Source organism: Octopus sinensis, linkage group LG24 (assembly GCF_006345805.1).
Source record: "Octopus sinensis linkage group LG24, ASM634580v1, whole genome shotgun sequence".
Lineage (NCBI taxonomy): Eukaryota > Metazoa > Mollusca > Cephalopoda > Octopoda > Octopodidae > Octopus > Octopus sinensis.
This window is the reverse complement of record NC_043020.1, coordinates 9,544,039-9,563,939: the sequence shown is the minus strand read 5'-3', so window position 1 is coordinate 9,563,939 and position 19,901 is coordinate 9,544,039. Positions and strand designations below refer to the sequence as shown.

At 40.0% G+C, this 19,901-nt stretch overlaps 1 protein-coding gene across 1 annotated transcript in view; it reads right to left on the bottom strand.

Annotated features, from left to right (window-relative positions):
• Window positions 1–11,184: 11,184 nt before the first annotated feature.
• The window catches only part of LOC115223992 (zinc finger protein 91-like), a 25,779-nt gene continuing 17,062 nt past the window's right edge, over window positions 11,185–19,901 (bottom strand). Inside the window, exon 5 of the mRNA XM_036513043.1 lies at window positions 11,185–12,275. Within this exon, the coding sequence (XP_036368936.1) occupies window positions 11,394–12,275 (882 nt within the window). The 3' untranslated portion in view covers window positions 11,185–11,393. The remainder of the gene's footprint in view (window positions 12,276–19,901) is intronic.

Sequence of the window (19,901 nt, the reverse complement as noted above, 5' to 3'; positions counted from 1 at the left end):
GGAAGTTCCCTGTAATATTTCTTAGAACATTGGACCAAAAAAAAAATTGTATGCAGCATTTGTTGTTCCAGCTCCCTATCTTCTGAGTTGAAACCCTTCAGATCTCACTTTTGCCTTTTATCCTTTTGCTATTCTTTCATCTGCCGCTACGTTCTGAGTTCAAATTCCGCCGAGGTCGACTTTGCCTTTCATCCTTTCGGGGGTCGATTAAATAAGTACCAGTGACGCACTGGGGTCGGTATAATCAACTTAATCCGTTTGTCTCCTCTGTGATTAGCCCCTTATGGGTAATAAAGAAATAGGTATTCTTACAATAAAGCACAGATGAAGAACTGAGGTTAATGTAATTGACAAACCACTTCTCAGAAAGTTGCTGGTCTTGTGCTTAAATTAGAAATGATGTTTATTAATATTGATTCATTATCAATAAGTTTAGCCTTTAGGCTAAATATCAACCTTCAAAATATGAATATTAATTTATTTCTATGTAATGTGTAAAAACACTGTAAGTAAGGATCTTTTTGATGTTATTAAATTTTGTTGATCAAATTTATTTTCCTCTTATTTCTAAGCCTTTGACAGAATCCCTGCTCCCTTATCTGGTGGTGAATGTAGAAGCTAGGGATAGATGAGTGGTTGGTTAGAGTTATATAAGCCATGTACAGGGATGCTGTCAGTAAGGTGGTGGGTGGCATACAGGTTGGAGTCCACCAAGGATCAGTTCTCAGTCCCCTCTTGTTTATCATATCCTCCAGGCCATAACATAGGAATTTAAGGCTGGTGGCCCTTGAGAGCTCTTCTACACTAATGACCTTGTTCTTATAGCTGAATCCCTACCGGAACAAGAGAGGAAATTTCAGGTTTGGAAACAAGGTCTAAGGGCCTTAGAGTTGATTTAGCAAAGTTCAAAGTCTTAGTAAGTAGGAAAACTGACAAATCCTTTCTAGGTGGTGGCCTTGCTTCACATGTAGGTAAAAATGTTGGGAGAAACTTCATATGGTGTACCCGTGAATGTAGCAGCTAGGGATAGATGAGTGGTTGGTGTTAAGCGTTCTTCCATAGAAGTAACGAACATGTGGGTTGTGGTAAATTCATTGCTACATGTGTACTAATTACTTTTTTGTTGATTAAATTATTTTCTTTTTCTCATGGAAGTTCCCTGTAATATTTCTTAGAACATTGGACCAAAAAAAAAATTGTATGCAGCATTTGTTGTTCCAGCTCCCTATCTTCTGAGTTGAAACCCTTCAGATCTCACTTTTGCCTTTTATCCTTTTGGTATTCTTTCATCTGCCGCTACGTTCTGAGTTCAAATTCCACCGAGGTCGACTTTGCCTTTCATCCTTTCGGGGTCGATTAAATAAGTACCAGTGACGCACTGGGGTCGGTATAATCAACTTAATCCGTTTGTCTGTCCTTGTTTGTCTCCTCTGTGATTAGCCCCCTGTGGGTAATAAGGAAATAGGTATTCTTACCATAAAGCACAGACGAAGAACTGAGGTTAATGTAATTGACAAACCATGTGGGCCAACATCCCTTGTGTGAATATGTACGTGGAGGCGCAATGGCCCAGTGGTTAGGGCAGCGGACTCGCAGTCATAGGATGGCGGTTTCGATTCCCAGACTGGGTGTTGTGAGTGTTTATTGAGCGAAAACACCTAAAGCTCCACGAGGCTCCGGCAGGGGATGGTGGTGATCCCTGCTGTACCCTTTCACCACAACTTTCTCTCACTCTTACTTCTTGTTTCTGTTGTACCTGTATTTCAAAGGGCCGGCCTTGTCAATCTCTCTGTCACGCTGAATATCCCCGAGAACTACGTTAAGGGTACACGTGTCTGTGGAGTGCTCAGCCACTTACACTTTAATTTCACGAGCAGGCTGTTCCGTTGATCGGATCAACCGGAACCCTCATCGTCGTAACCGACGGAGTGCTTCCACCATATAGCAATGACGTCGATGGCTCTTATGTCTAATCGACTAAGGAGTGAAAAGCTGGGTTACTCTCTCTTTTACTCTTTTACTTGTTTCAGTCATTTAACTGCGGCCATGCTGGAGCACCGCCTTTAGTCGAGCAAATCGACCCCGGGATTTATTCTTTTGTAAGCCCAGTACTTATTCTATCGGTGTCTTTTGCCGAACCGCTAAGCAACGGGGACGTAAACACACCGGCATCGGTTGTCAAGCAATGCTAGAGGGACAAACACAGACACACACAAACATACACGCACATACATATATATAGATGTATACGACGGGCTTCTTTCAGTTTCCGTTTACCGAATCCACTCACAAGGCTTTGGTCGGCCCGGGGCTATAGCAGTAGACACTTGCCCAAGGTGCCACGCAGTGGGACTGAACCCGGAACCATGTGGTTGGTAAGCAAGCTACTTACCACAAAGCCACTCCTGTGCCTAGCTGTTTTTGTTAATGGAACACTTGACATTCTAGAAACTTCCAAGAGAAATGCTAAGCTTGAATAATTAAAATATCATATGCTTCGAGAAACTTACCAAAGGGTGATTACTCCAGTATATTTCTTGCAAGGGAGATCATGCAAATATTTAGCTACCTACACCACTACACATCCCTGCCCAACCATCCATTCACTTCCCCCACAAATTTTTTTTTATCAGCAGGAGTGGCTTTGTGATAAGTAGCTTGCTTACCAACCAAATGGTTCCAGATTCAGTCCTACCACGTGGCACCTTGGGCAAGTGACTTCTGCTATAGCCTCGGGCTATAGCAGAAGACACTTGCCCAAGATGCCACGCAGTGGGACTGAACCCGGAACCATGTGGTTGGTTAGCAAGCTACTTACCACACAGCCACTTTTTTTTTGTCCATAATGTTTCTTTTTGTTTGATCTTTTATAAAACTAATAGCATCAATGAAAACGACTTCCAGCCATGGCTAACCTGAGAACAAAACAGCAACACTATGTCACGGGTGGAAACTGTATAGTCACTGAAATAAGAACCAAATTTCATTCCAAAATTGCACCTAACTAGGTGCAGGAGTGGCTGTGTGGTAAGTAGCTTGCTTACGAACCACATGGTTCCAGATTCAGTCCCACCACGTGGCACCTTGGGCAAGTGTCTTCTAGTATAACCTCGCTCCTACCAAAGCCTTGTAAGCGGATTTGGTAAACGGAAACTGAAAGAAGCCTGTCGTATATATATATGTGTTTGTGTATGTTTGAATTTCTGTGTTTGTTCCCTTACCATCGCTTGACAACTGATGCTGGTGTGTTTACGTCTCCGTAACCTAGCAGTTCGGCAAAAGAGACCGATAAAATAAGTACTAGTCTTTACAAAGAATGAATCCTGAGATCGATTTGTTCGACTAAAGGAAGTGCTCCAGCATGGCTGCAGCCAAATGGCTGAAACAAACAAAAAGAGTTATTTGTCTATGTTTACAAAGCCATGCTACTCCAGACTGATGATGAGCAATGACTCTGAAACTAGTCTCTGGATTCTGGCTTTGCTGGGTAGAGGTGCTTATCTCCCCTTTGAAAACATAAGGACACAGAAGATGTGTCAAGTCCAACACGAAACGGTGTTTCCTAGGGCTAAATAACAGTAGCATTCTTCCCTTTCATGGGACTGTCACATTAAGTTGACAACTTACTATCACTTTATCGTGCTGCCATTGCATAAATCTCTCTCAGAGATTTAGAAATGTTTTAATTTCTATAATCTTTTACTTGTTTCAGTCATTTGACTGCGGCCATGCTGGAGCACCGCCTTTAGTCGAGCAAATCGACCCCGGGACTTATTCTTTGTAAGCCCAGTACTTATCCTATCGGTCTCTTTTGCCGAACCGCTAAGTGACGGGAACGTAAACACACCAGCATCGGTTGTCAAGCAATGCTAGGGGGACAAACACAGACACACACACTTATATATATATATACATATATACGACAGGCTTCTTTCAATTTCCGTCTACCAAATCCACTCACAAGGCATTGGTCGGCCCGGGGCTATAGCAGAAGGCACTTGCCCAAGATGCCACGCAGTGGGACTGAACCCGGAATCATGTGGTTGGTTAGCAAGCTACTTACCACACAGCCACTCCTGCGCCTATATTTACAAATGCTTGCAATTCTTAAAGATAATAGCAATTGAAAATTGTAGCAATGTTTCATTCCCTAACCAGACGACATATAACATGACAACCAAAACTCAGGATCTTTAGCAAGACACAAGTTTATTTATGGATGTCCCTGATGAGACCCAGACTGCAAAATGGATGCAACACAACATGTTGAATGGAGTCTTACCCATAAGGAACAGGATGGATCGAAATTACTGTTTTTCAAAATAAAGATTAATACCAATGCCATCTTCTGATTACTTAAATTATCATTATTATTATTATATATCTTTATATATAGGCGCAGGAGTGGCTTTGTTGTAAGTAGCTTGCTAACCAACCACATGGTTCCGGGTTCAGTCCCACTGCGTGGCATCTTGGGCAAGTGTCTTCTGCTATAGCCCCGGGCCGACCAATGCCTTGTGAGTGGATTTGGTAGACGGAAACTGAAAGAAGCCTGTCGTATATATGTATATATATATGTGTGTCTGTGTTTGTCCCCCTAGCATTGCTTGACAACCAATGCTGGTGTGTTTACGTCCCCGAGACCGATAGAATAAGTACTAGGCTTACAAAGAATAAGTCTCGGGGGCGGTGCTCCAGCATGGCCGCAGTCAAATGACTGAAACGAGTAAAAGAGTATATAAACGGCAAAATGTCTGTCTGTGTGTCCTTTATACAAATTCACAATTTTTCAGTTAGAGGGCTTGCACTATCTATGGTCATTCAAAACCGTCCAAGGGTGGTCATGCACATCTTTACATTTCCCCCGTCACCCCGCTAATCCATTAAAAAAAATCAATAGAAGTGACTTTTTTGTGAATTTTCTATTCAAAACCCAATCAAAATGCCCGAAACTTGATACGCCAATTGAATGCCAGCTAGCTGTATGTGATTGGTTGGAGATTTGGACAGTATTCGCGTGTATGTGTGCAGGCACGCAGCTGTATATGCATGCACTAGCATTATGACCTGGCGTTGCCGGGTCAATATATATGTATATATATGTTACAATAATGGTCATTACATATACTGTATTTTCCAGTCTATAACATGCATCAGTATTTAAGCCGCAGGGCTGAATTTGGGGGAAAATGTTGATTTTACCCACACATATAGGTGCAGGAGTGGCTGTGTCATAAGTAGCTTGCTTACCAACCACATGGTTCCGGGTTCAGTCCCATTACGTGGCACCTTGGGCAAGTGTCTTCTACTATAGCCTCGGGCTGACCAAAGCCTTGTGAGTGGATTTGGTAGACGGAAACTGAAAGAAGCTCGTCGTAAGTTACATGGATGTAAACACACCAGTATCGGTTGCCAAGCGATGTTGGGATGGGGACAAACACAGACACAACACACACACACACATATATATATATATAATATATATATATATATATATGTATATATATATGCGTGCGCCTGTGTTTGTCCCCATCCCAACATCGCTTGACAACCGATACTGGTGTGTTTACATCCATGTAACTTACAGGTTCGGCAAAAGCGACTGATAGAATAAGCACTAGGCTTACAAAGAATAAGACCTGGGGACGATTTGCTTGACTAAAGGTGGTGCTCCAGCATGGCTGCAGTCAAATGATTGAAACAAGTAACAGAGAGAGAGTAAAGAGTATAAATCACACCAGCGTTTAAAAGGGTCCGCAGCTAACTTTTTTGTTGTCGTGTATGTAGTTTCAAAATGCCCTATTTTACAACTATGAGATGTATTGTTATGATTTTATCTTACTGTAATCAACAACAAACACATTTTGTCAATATTAAAGTCTTTATTGGATTGAACATCAATGGAATTTGTATCTTTGTGGTACCAGTGCCGGTGGCACATAAGAAGACCATCCGAACGTGGCCGTAGCCAGTACCGCATCGACTGGCCTCCGTGCTGTGAGCATGTAACAAACACCATCCGATCGTGGCCGTTCGCCAGCCTCATCTGGCACCTGTGTCGGTGGCACATAAAAAACACCATCCGAGCGTGGTCGTTCGCCAGCCTCGTCTGGCACCTGTGTCGGTGGCACATAAAAAACACCATCCGAGCGTGGCCGTCTGCCAGCCTCGTCTGGCACCTGTGTCGGTGGCACATAAAAAACACTATCCGAGCGTGGCCGTCTGCCAGCCTCGTCTGGCACCTGTGTCGGTGGCACATAAAAAACACCATCCGAGCGTGGCCGTTCGCCAGCCTCGTCTGGCACCTGTGTCGGTGGCACATAAAATCACCCACTACACTCTCGGAGTGGTTGGCATTAGGAAGGGCATCCAGCTGTAGAAACACTGCCAGATCTGACTGGCCTGGTGCAGCCTTCGGGCTCCCCAGACCCCAGTTGAACCGTCCAACCCATGCTAGCATGGAAAGCGGACATTAAACGATGATGATGATGATGATGTAATCAACAACAAACACATTTTGTCAATATTAAAGTCTTTATTGGATTAAAAATAACATTATCAAAACATGAAGGTAAAAACAAAACAAATATGCTATTTTCTTCCAGGTACCAATGTACTATAGTAGTAGTCTTTCACGCTGTTTGCCAAGTGACCTTTCGTCTATAAAAAAAAATCAGTTGATGTCCCTACACAAATTATTTTCCTCCTGAAACTTATAAAAGATACACACATTAGGCACACCTTTCTATAAACCACACACTTAATCTCCCAGGTAAAATATAGCAGCTTATACACAGGAAAATATGGTAATTCCTTTATTATATATGTGTATTTGTATATATATATATATATATATATATATATATATATATATATAGTTAATCCAAACGAGAAAGCACAAAAAAACACAACAACGCGAGGATGTGGAACAAATATAGTATTATTGGATGCTCAGGAAAGAAGGAGGGTTTAACGTTTCGAGCTGAGCTCTTCGTCAGAAACATAGGAGAAGGAAAGATCCAGAGAAGGGAAGACAGAGGAAAAAAAAACGCCAACGGTACACACGCGGTCATAATAATAATATTAGGGAGTAAATCCAAACTTACAGGGAAAAATTAGATTTAGGATTAAATCAAATTTCACAGTATAAATATAAATTAAATTAGAGATAAACCCTAATAGATTTGCCTAATAGTGGTTTTATCTCCAATTTAATTTATATATATATATAGATGGCTGTGCGGTAAGTAGCTTGCTAACCAACCACATGGTTCCGGGTCCAGTCCAACTGCATAGCATCTTGGGCAAGTATCTTCTGCTGTAACCTCAGGCCAACCAAAGCCTTGTGAGTGGATTTGGTAGACGGAAACTGAAAGAACCTTGTCATATATATATATATATATATATATATATATATATATATGTATGTGTGTATATGTTTGTGTGTCTGTGTTTGTCCCTCTAGCATTGCTATATGTATGTGTGTGTATATGTTTGTGTGTCTGTGTTTGTCCCTCTAGCATTGCTATATGTATGTGTGTATATGTTTGTGTGTCTGTGTTTGTCCCTCTAGCATTGCTATATGTATGTGTGTCTGTGTTTGTCCCCCTAGCATTGCTTGACAACCGATGCTGGTGTGTTTACGTCCCCGTCACTTAGCAGTTCGGCAAAATAGACCGATAGAATAAGTACTGGGCTTACAAAGAATAAGTCCTGGGGTCGATATGCTCGACTAAAGGCGCTGCTGCAGCATGACCGCAGTCAAATGACTGAAACAAGTAAAAGAGTAAAAGAGTAGATATAGATATATATATGTGTGTGTGTGTGTGTATCATCATCATCAGCATTAAACATCTGTTGTCCATGATAGCATGGTTTGGACGGTTTGACCAGGGCCGGCATGCTTGGAAGGCTACACCAGATGCAAGTCTGATTTGACATGGTTTCTACAGCTGGACACCCTTCCTAATGCCAACCACTCCAAAAGTGCAATAAGAGCTTTCATGTGCCACCAGCACATGTACCATTTGTGTCACACCAGCATCTTACACAACTGTGATTTTGCTCAGCTTTATAGGTCTTCTAAAAGGAACTCAACCACTTTGCCTTTATGAGGGCCAACATTCAAAGAACTCGATATGTATATATACATATATATATATATGTATATATACATATACAAAATAAGAAAATGGAGAAATATATCTAAATCATTCATCAACTATCAGATAATACCGAATCATATACTTTATTAAAACACTACACAAGAGCATTAAGATTAGACATTAATACAGTACAATAATGACAATCAATATAATGAGGTATAACTAAATAAATATAACAAGATATAAAAATACATATACATTATAACTGACAGCTGTTTCGGCCATGCAGATAGGTATGTCTCATTAACCTATATTAGCCATATATTGCAGGTATAAATGAGACACACACACACATATATATATATATATATATATATATATTTATATATATATATATATATATACATATATATATCATCATCGTTTAGCGTCCGCTTTCCATGCTAGCATGGGTTGGACTATAAATATATATATATATTATATTAAATTAGAGATAAAACCACTATTAGGCAAATCAAACAGTGAAAATCATAAGCCAATACATAGAAATAAAATTAATTAAAAAATATAAGATATAAATATAAAAAATATAAAATTCCGAATTAAAATATTTAAATTAAAGTTAAAATTTAAAAAATTATTTAAATAATTTAAACTTATAAATTTCAAATATATATATTTTTATTATTTTATTTTATTTTATTTATTTATTTATTTTTTAAAAACAGTAAAAGACAGGATAAAGAGAATAACACAGTAAAAACAAACTTACTTTACTTTACTTTTACTTGTTTCAGTCATTTGACTGCGGCCATGCTGGAGCACCGCCTTTAGTCGAGCAAATCGACCCCGGGACTTATTCTTTTTGTAAGCCCAGTACTTATTCTATCGGTCTCTTTTTGCCGAACCACTAAGTGACGGGGACGTAAACACACCAGCATCGGTTGTCAAGCAATGCTAGGGGGACAAACACAGACACACAAACACACACACATACATATATATACATATATATACATACATACGACAGGCTTCTTTCAGTTTCCGTCTACCAAATCCACTCACAAGGCTTCGGTCGGCCCGAGGCTATAGTAGAAGACATTTGCCCAAGATGCCACGCAGTGGGACTGAACCCCGGAACCGTGTAGTTCATAAGCAAGCTACTTACCACACAGCCACTCCTGCGATGAGGTCTGTTAAGCCAAGACGATGGGAAAATTATTTTGAACGCTTATGAGCTGTCTCCTTAATGCATTCAAAATAATTTCCTGAGAGAGGAGAGAGAGAGAGAGAGACAGAGGGAAAGAGAATGTGTTACAAAGGCAGACGGACAGAATAAGGGTCAGTCAGACAGATAGGCAACATTCTCATCCACTATTATTCTTTATTCACTCCCTTCCTTCACTCAACAAAGGTGATAACTCTCTGAACTTTTGCCCAACTTGTGTTTATCATAACAACATAGGCGCAGGAGTGGCTGTGTGGTAAGTAGCTTGCTAATCAACCACATGGTTCTGGGTTCAATCCCACTGCGTGGCATCTTGGGCAAGTGTCTTCTGCTATAGCCCCCGGGCCGACCAATGCCTTGTGAGTGGATTTGGTAGACGGAAACTGAAAGAAGCCTGTCGTATATATGTATATATATATATGTGTGTGTGTGTGTTTGTGTGTCTGTGTTTGTCCCCCTAGCATTGCTTGACAACCGATGCTGGTGTGTGTTTACGTCTCCCGTCACTTAGCAGTTCGGCAAAAGTGACCGATAGAATAAGTACTGGGCTTACAAAGAATAAATCCCGGGGTCGATTTGCTCGACTAAAGGCAGTGCTCCAGCATGGCCGCAGTCAAATGACTGAAACAAGTAAAAGAGTAACTACATTTTGGGAACTACCTCCCCCACTGCTAACTTGGTCACCTAGATAACAGAAGCTGTCTACTACTTCTAAGGATATCCCCCGGACATTTCAGGATGTCTATCCTCTGTGCATTCTTAGTGTTTATTGTACCCACACATCTGTCATGCACAAAGACTACTTTCTCTGTTATCCTTCCCATGATACCATTGCAACTCTTGCACGGGTACACCATATGAAGTTTCTCCCAACATTTTTACCTACATGTGAAGCAAGGCCACCACCTAGAAAGGATTTGTCAGTTTTCCTACTTACTAAGACTTTGAACTTTGCTAAATCAACTCTAAGGCCCTTAGACCTTGTTTCCAAACCTGAAATTTCCTCTCTTGTTCAGGTAGGGATTCAGCTATAAGAACAAGGTCATTAGTGTAGAAGAGCTCTCAAGGGCCACCAGCCTTAAATTCCTATGTTATGGCCTGGAGGATATGATAAACAAGAGGGGACTGAGAACTGATCCTTGGTGGACTCCAACCTGTATGCCACCCACCACCTTACTGACAGCATCCCTGTACATGGCTTATATAACTCTAACCAACCACTCATCTATCCCTAGCTTCTACATTCACCACCAGATAAGGGAGCAGGGATTCTGTCAAAGGCTTAGAAATAAGAGGAAAATAAATTTGATCAACAAAATTTAATAACATCAAAAAGATCATTACTTACAGTGTTTTTACACATTACATAGAAATAAATTAATATTCATATTTTGAAGGTTGATATTTAGCCTAAAGGCTAAACTTATTGATAATGAATCAATATTAATAAACATCATTCTAATTTAAGCACAAGACCAGCAACTTTCTGAGAAGTGGTTTGTCAATTACATTAACCTCAGTTCTTCATCTGTGCTTTATTGTAAGAATACCTATTTCTTTATTACCCACAAGGGGCTAATCACAGAGGAGACAAACGGATTAAGTTGATTATACCGACCCCAGTGCGTCACTGGTACTTATTTAATCGACCCCGAAAGGATGAAAGGCAAAGTCGACCTCGGCGGAATTTGAACTCAGAACGTAGCGGCAGATGAAAGAATAGCAAAAGGATAAAAGGCAAAAGTGAGATCTGAAGGGTTTCAACTCAGAAGATAGGGAGCTGGAACAACAAATGCTGCATACAATTTTTTTTTGGTCCAATGTTCTAAGAAATATTACAGGGAACTTCCATGAGAAAAACAAAATAATTTAATCAACAAAAAAGTAATTAGTACACATGTAGCAATGAATTTACCACAACCCACATGTTCGTTACTTCTATGGAAGAACGCTTAACAACCGAATCGGTCACTTGGTTTGGTTCCAGTAGGGATACATTTGTGGGTAGATAACATATTTATCCGAGAGACTGATTTACTGCAGATTCCACAGTGATATGGTCACTTTCCTGAATGAATTCGTTTATGATTAGTAAATTGACCACTTTGAGAGAAAGATTTACCACAAATATCACAGCGATACGGTTTCTCTCCTGTGTGTACACGTTTGTGTCTATTAAAGGCATTTCTGTCAGAGAAGGATTTGTCACAAATATCACAGCGATATGGCTTCTCCCCTGTATGAATACGCTCATGAACAATTAAGCTATTTCTACAAGCAAATGACTTACTACAAATATCACAGTGATACGGTTTCTCTCCTGTATGAATATGTTTGTGAGTACTTAAGGCATTTCCTTGAGAGAATGACTTACCACAGACATCGCAGAGAAATGGCTTCTCTCCTGTGTGAGTCCGTTTGTGATGAATTAAATTACTACACACAGAGAATGATTTATCACAGATGTCACAGTGATATGGTTTCTCTCCAGTATGAACACGTTTGTGAGCAATTAAGATACTACATTGAGAGAATGATTTACCACAGATATCACATCGATAGAGTTTTTCTCCAGTATGGACATATTTATGTATAGCTAAAGAACTTCCACTAGCAAGAAATTTACCACAGATTTCACAGCACTGTGTTTTTTCACCTGTATGAAGATATTTGTGTCTAGTTAAGTTATCTTTTCGAGAGAAAGATTTACCACAGATATCACAGTGATATGGTTTCTCTCCAATGTGAACACATTCGTGCTTAGTGACACCACTGTTCTCACCACAGATATCACAGTGATATGGTTTCTCTCCTGTGTGAACACATTCGTGCTTAGTGACAGCACTGTTCTCACACAATGATTTACCACAGATATCACAGTGATAGGGCTTCTCTTCTGTATGAATGCGATTGTGATTAGTTAAGTTGCTAGATACAGAGAAAGATTTACCACAGATATCACAGTGATATGGTTTCTCTCCTGTGTGAATATTTCTGTGTTTAGTTACATCACTATTTTGAGAGAATGATTTACCACAGATATCACACTGATATGGTTTCTCTCCTGTATGGATACGTTTGTGTCGAGTTAAGGCATTTCCATCAGAGAAAGATTTGCCACAAATATCACAGCAATAAGGTTTCTCTCCTGTATGAATACGTCTGTGAGTAGTTACATGGCTCATTACCGTGAACGATTTACCACAGATATCACACTGATAAGGCTTCTCTCCTGTATGAATACGTTTGTGAACAGATACAGCATCTGTTCGAGAGAATGCTTTACCACAGATATCACATTGATATGGCTTCTCTCCTGTATGAATACGTTTGTGAACAGATAGACTACCTATTCGACAGAATGATTTACCACAGATATCACAGCGATATGGCTTCCCTCTTGTGTGGATGTGTTTGTGTTTAGTTAAGTCACTTTCTTGAAAGAAAAATTTACCACAGACATGACATTGATAGTTTTTCTTTCCTGTATGAACACGTTTGTGAGTAGTTAAGTTACTTTTTGTGGTGAAAAATTTACCACAGGTGTCACAGTCAAATGACTTTTCTCTTGTATGAATACATTTATGAGTAACAAGGCTACTTTCCTCAGAGAATGACTTCTTGCAGGTATCACAGTGGTAGGATTGCTTTCCCATCTCCTTAGGCAATTCTTCAGGGAAAAACAAAACACTCATTTTTAAATTTCTCACACAAAAAACTCTTCTGTATATATTTTTTCTCACAATAATATATGGATATTTTTCTCCTTTTCTTTTTATTTATTCCTATGTTGATCAAAACATTTCAACAGTAATATTTCCATCAACTTTTATCATTATCAGAAAAGGATTGCGAACCCCCTTTGGAAAAGTCTCAACAGTTAATTGGTATACAAAATCGTCTTGTACATATTCCAGGCAATGAAGGAGAGAAATGTTTCACTCAGAAGAACTACTTCTTAGTTCTTAGGTAGAATATTTTCCTGTACACTTTAAAATGTGATAAATATCTGTGATGTATCTGATGCAAAAATATTCTTCAATGCCAATGCCATCTTGTAATCTGAAATGAGAGAGAAATTGTGTAAGATATCAAAGATAATTAAAAAGATATCCAATAGAGAAATTTTACAATGGTTCTTACATTATACGCTAATAAACTTTTACCTCAATAAATAAACTTTACATTTCAATTTGCTATTAAAATTACCACCTTTCCTTCTCAGATCTCTAAGCAGTGGGTTCACTTCTGCCACGAATGTTGTTTATTGTGAAACATTTTATCCTGGAAGAAACTTAACTCATCGTAAATGTATCCATACAGAATAGAAGCCATATTACGGTGATTCCTGTGGTAAACCACTCATACAACGGGCTTCTTTCAGTTTCCGTCTACCAAATCCACTCACAAGGCTTTGGTCGACCCGAGGCTATAGTAGAAGACACTTGCTCAAGGTGCCACGCAGTTGGACTGAGCCCGGAACCATGTGGTCGGTAAACAAGCTACTTACCACACAGCCACTCCTATGCCTATATATATATATATATGATGGGCTTCTTTCAGTTTCCGTCTACCAAATCCACTCACAAGGCTTTGGTCGACCCGAGGCTATAGTAGAAGACACTTGCCTAAGGTGCCACGCAGTGGGACTGAACCCGGAACCATGTGGTCGGTAAACAAGCTACTTACCACACAGCCACTCCTATGCCTATATATATATATATGATGGGCTTCTTTCAGTTTCCGTCTACCAAATCCACTCACAAGGCTTTGGTCGACCCGAGGCTATAGTAGAAGACACTTGCCTAAGGTGCCACGCAGTGGGACTGAACCCGGAACCATGTGGTCGGTAAACAAGCTACTTACCACACAGCCACTCCTATGCCTATATATATATATGATGGGCTTCTTTCAGTTTCCGTCTACCAAATCCACTCACAAGGCTTTGGTCGACCCGAGGCTATAGTAGAAGACACTTGCCCAAGGTGCCACGCAGTGGGACTGAACCCAGAACACCAGCCATGGGCAAACTGCGGCCTGCAAAGCTTTCTGAATGGACCGCCTAATTTCACGAGAAAATAACATTTGCTGAAGTTTTGTTTGTTGTGTTTCCTTCACACTTGTTCCGTCACACAATCTCTCTTTTTGGCGTTAATTTACATATCATAATAATAAAATCGGTTAATATATACTTTAAATCCTGGTCACCAAAAGAAATAAAGGATCTTTTCGGTTTGAACGGTAGTTTTTTAAATAATTTCTAGGCGCAGGAGTGGCTGTGTGGTAAGTAGCTTGCTAACCAACCACATGGTTCCGGGTTCAGTCCCACTGCGTGGCACCTTGGGCAAGTGTCTTCTGCTATAGCCCCAGGCCACCAATGCCTTGTGAGTGGATTTGGTAGACGGAAACTGAAAGAAGCCTGTCGTATATATGTATGTGTGTGTATGTGTTTGTGTGTCTGTGTTTGTCCCCCTAGCATTGCTCGACAACCGATGCTGGTGTGTTTACGTCCCCGTCACTTAGCGATTCGGCAAAAGAGACTGATAGAATAAGTACTGGGCTTACAAAGAATAAGTCCTGGGGTCGATTTGCTCGACTAAAGGCGGTGCTCCAGCATGGCCGCAGTCAAATGACTGAAACATGTAAAAGAGTAAAAGAGAGAGAGTAACTAAACACTTTTAAACTTTGTATACTGGTAGAATGTGTTTATAAAACATCTTTTTCTCTTGGCTTTTCTTGAGAACATTCTGTGGTTTGTAAGATATTTGTAGTTTAATTTCTTGCCTTTCGGCAATTTCAACCAATCAATGATGTCTATTGAGGTGAAAACGATTTCTGCCGTAACATTTTGTGGCGGCGTCGTAGAAATTATTAAAAAAATCTGCCGGTCAAAGTGAAAAGGCAATCTTTCGTCTCTAGTAGACCTTTCCGTCGATTTCCGTAAAAAACTTCTTTTTTTTTTTTTACATATGGGCTTGCGGAAACTTTTGAAGTAATGAGAGCGAAAGAGACTAAGAGAAAGCGATTGTATGACGAGGGAAGTTCTTTTGAAGTTACCGTGCATGGCAAGCATTGATGTAGATGTGTGTGTGTGTGTGTGTTTAATGGGGTGTGGGAGACAGAAAGTATGTTGTGTAAGTGAAGTGCTTCTGTTAGTGTGTGTGAAAAGAGAGAGAGTAACTAAACACTTTTAAACTTTGTATACTGGTAGAATGTGTTTATAAAACATCTTTTTCTCTTGGCTTTTCTTGAGAACATTCTGTGGTTTGTAAGATATTTGTAGTTTAATTTCTTGCCTTTCGGCAATTTCAACCAATCAATGATGTCTATTGAGGTGAAAACGATTTCTGCCGTAACATTTTGTGGCGGCGTCGTAGAAATTATTAAAAAAATCTGCCGGTCAAAGTGAAAAGGCAATCTTTCGTCTCTAGTAGACCTTTCCGTCGATTTCCGTAAAAAACTTCTTTTTTTTTTTTTACATATGGGCTTGCGGAAACTTTTGAAGTAATGAGAGCGAAAGAGACTAAGAGAAAGCGATTGTATGACGAGGGAAGTTCTTTTGAAGTTACCGTGCATGGCAAGCATTGATGTAGATGTGTGTGTGTGTGTGTTTAATGGGGTGTGGGAGACAGAAAGTATGTTGTGTAAGTGAAGTGCTTCTGTTAGTGTGTGTGAAGAGACAGAGAGAGTAATGTGTGAAAGAGAGAGATAACTGAAATTTTTTGCTCGGTGTATGTGTGTATGCATGTATGTGTGCATGTGTATGTATGTGTGTGTGTGTGTGTATGTATGTATGTATGGCCGATTCAGTGTTTACATTATTTCGAATTAAAACGAAAGATTACCTTTGCCTGTTTATGTAACGGTCTGCTATGTATAAAATAATGAGGTTGACTCAATGGAATAATGACAGTGATCGAAGATATAGACAAAATGTTTTTTATTTAATCGTTATACATGCCTTGTCGACTGCTACTGTGCAGCCTTAATGACTCTGTTGATGTGACGATGGTGAAATGGTGAGAAAAAGATCGCCAGTGAAAACGCCTTATATAGTAAACAGTCGAGTTGCGCCTCCACGCCTTCAAGTCAAACGAAAGATTGCCAGCTATATATTAACCTATTTATTTTTAGTTGAATATAATTACTGTATTCTTGGAGGAAATACCTTTAACAACGTCGCTATGTGTTTTCACATTTACGAAATCATTGTATCTGAATTTTTTTAATTTACATTTCGTTTTTGGATTTGGTTTGCAAGATTCTTTATATGAGTTCGTGTGTTGAGGCATATTCTGTTGTGTCTGGGGAGAGTCATTTTCTTTTTGTACCGACGAAAGATTGCCGTACCTGGCGATCTTTCGTCTCTAGTAGACCTTTCCGTCGATTTCCGTAAAAATTTTTTTTTTTTAATATATGGGCTTGCGGGAACTTTTGAAGTAATATACATACATATACACATACACCGAGTAAAAAATTTCAGTTATCTCTTTCTTTCACACATTACTCTGTCTCTTTACACACACTAACAGAAGCACTTCACTTACACAACATCAAACACACACACACATGTACATCAATGCTTCCCATGTACGGTAACTTCAAAAGAACTTCCCTCGTCATACAATCGCTTTCTCTTAGTCTCTTTCGCTCTCATTACTTCAAAAGTTCCCGCAAGCCCAAATGTAAAAAAAAAACTTTTTACGGAAATCGACGGAAAGGTCTACTAGTTTGCCTTGTGCCTTATTATTTAACACACTCACCGGTTTAAATTCCCACTTATTTCTTATTTTTATTTTTACATAAAATTTTCGTTGCAACCTTTTCAATAGTTTTTACATTATTAAAGCATTATAATAAACGTTTATAAACTTACCGTTTTCAGATGTAAACAGCGAATCATTGTGTCAAGCGATTTCATCAAACTACTAAATATCAGATTGCTAGAATGGGGTTTCCCTATTTATTTATCAACTTTATTTCTGCCCCAACATTTGAGCACCTCGCACCTTCAGCAATTAAATTCTAAATTATCACAATGAACAAGTAAAGCTGACTTTGTGTATCCAGCCGTACTTTCAATGTCTAATACTATTAATTTCTTTTAATTCGTTTATTGGTCACAAGGGGTTACAAAAATTAATTAAAACATAAAGGGACAAAACACAGGACGAAAGTTACAAAGGGTTTTGTCCGTTTGCAAAAAAAAACGTGTAAAAATTCCAGAGATAGCAACGGTTCGCTTTCCAGACATTTGTACATTACTGCATATCTATATATATAAAACTAGTTGTGTGAGTGTCTGTCTCCTTCGATTTAGATTCCTAACTACTCCCACATTTTGCGGTGCAGTTTAACCAAATTCGGGTATCTTATAGTCGTGATTCATATCGAGCCCATCTGGCTATTAGCGCGCGTCTACGATGAGTCTACGATTTAAAAATAATTTAACATCATTTTTTATTCCATTTTTAATGCATAATTTTTCGTGTGTCGATGGCGGCGGAGTTGGCGTCCACGCTCAAACACCTGCACTGTGCTTGCTTCTCCCCTTCTTCCCTCCCTCGTGAAGCTGTGGGGAAGGGAGTGTAAGGAAATCAACGTCGTAAAGCGTTGTCAAGGAGACCAGCGTTCTTTTAGAACAACGACTTCATGGCTTGAAGACACCAAAACAGAAATGGCTAAGAAAGCCCGAATTCGCATCTATAAGGGAAGTAACTCTCTAAAAATGCTTATATAGTTATTTCCCTTACAAACCCGAGCAACGCCGGGCGATACTGCTAGTACTTTATATATAAAAGTGAAGTTGTGTGTCTGTCTCCTATGATTTAGATTCCTAACTACTCCCACATTTTGCGGTGCAGTTTAACCAAAACCGGGTATCTTATAGTCGTGATTCATATCGAGCCCTTCTGGGTATTAGCGCGCGTCTGCGATGAGTCTACGATTTAAAAAAAAATTCACCATCATTTTTTTCCCTTTTAATGCATTTTTTTCGCTATTATATAAGGGAAGTAATTCTCTAAAAATGTCTATGATGAGTCAACGATTTAAAAAAAATTTACCATCATTTTTTTCCATTTTTAATGCATTTTTTTGCTATTTTTTGGCTATAACTCTCTAAAAATGCTTATATAGTTATTTCCCTTACAAACCCGAGCAACGCCGGGCGATACTGCTAGTTTTATATATATTCTTGTTGTTTAGATTGGGTCAGCCTTGGATCTAAATCAAAGCTATTTTCCTTTTTGACTTCATGTACATCTAGGACTAAATCGTCCAGTGTGCCATGTGTCCTTCCTTTTCTGAGATGGTAGAAAGCCATTTGATAAAGATTTGGTTGCTATTTCTTGCAGGTCAAGCAATCACAAAGATTCCCTTGTTGGCTCATATTTATTATTGCAATCTCTTGGGGTGATTATCTACCAGTAACTTTGGTGGATCTGCAGGTAACTATGTAGCTGGACAGCTGCTAATGATACAGGTGATGTCTCCCACTTTGGGATAGCACAATTGATACTTGAGATCTAGAAGCATCCTTATCTCCCTTGTTTATTGGGTTCTCAGTAGCTTTCTCTTTTTCTTGGAGAGTAAAAGCATAGCTTTCGAGGTAAGATGTAATATAATAATTGTGGAGGCGCAATGGCCCAGTGGTTAGGGCAGCGGACTCGCGGTCATAGGATCGCGGTTTCGATTCACAGACTGGGCGTTGTGAGTGTTTATTGAGCGAAAACACCTAAAGCTCCGGCAGGGGATGGTGGTGATCCCTGCTGTACTCTTTCACCACAACTTTCTCTCACTCTTACTTTCTGTTTCTGTTGTACCTGTATTTCAAAGGGCCGGCCTTGTCACTCTCTGTCACGCTGAATATCCCCGAGAACTACGTTAAGGGTACACGTGTCTGCGGAGTGCTCAGCCACTTACACGTTAATTTCACGAGCAGGCTGTTCCATTGATTCGGATCAACCGGAATCCTCGTCGTCTTAACCGACGGAGTGCTTCCCAATATAATAATTGAAATCAAAATCAAAATCAAATCAAATCAAATCAGATAACTGAAAGCAGAACCAAAATCGAAGTCGATCAACATCAATGGAAATTGCAGCTGTGATACCAGTGCCGGTGACAAGTAAGCGAACCATCCGATCGTGGCTGTTGCCAGCGCCGCCCCGACTGGCCTCCGTGCCGGTGGCACAAAAGAAGTACCGTCCGTTCGTGGCCGTTGCCAGCCTCGCCTGACCCCCGTGCCAGTGGCACGTAAAAAGCACCATCCGTGGCCGTTTGCCAGCTCCATCTGGCACCTGTGCGGGTGGCACGTAAAAAGCACCCACTACACTCACGGAGTGGTTGGCGTTAGGAAGGGCATCCAGTCGTAGAAACACTGCCAGATCAGACTGGGCCTGATGCAGCCTTCTGGCTTCACAGACCCCAGTTGAACCGTCCAACCCATGCTAGCATGGAAAGCAGATGCTAAATGATGATGATGATGATGATGTATGACATTAAACTGCATCCAGTGATGAGGTGCCAGTTTGAAAGTTCCAGAGCTGGAGTCACTCCTCAATTAC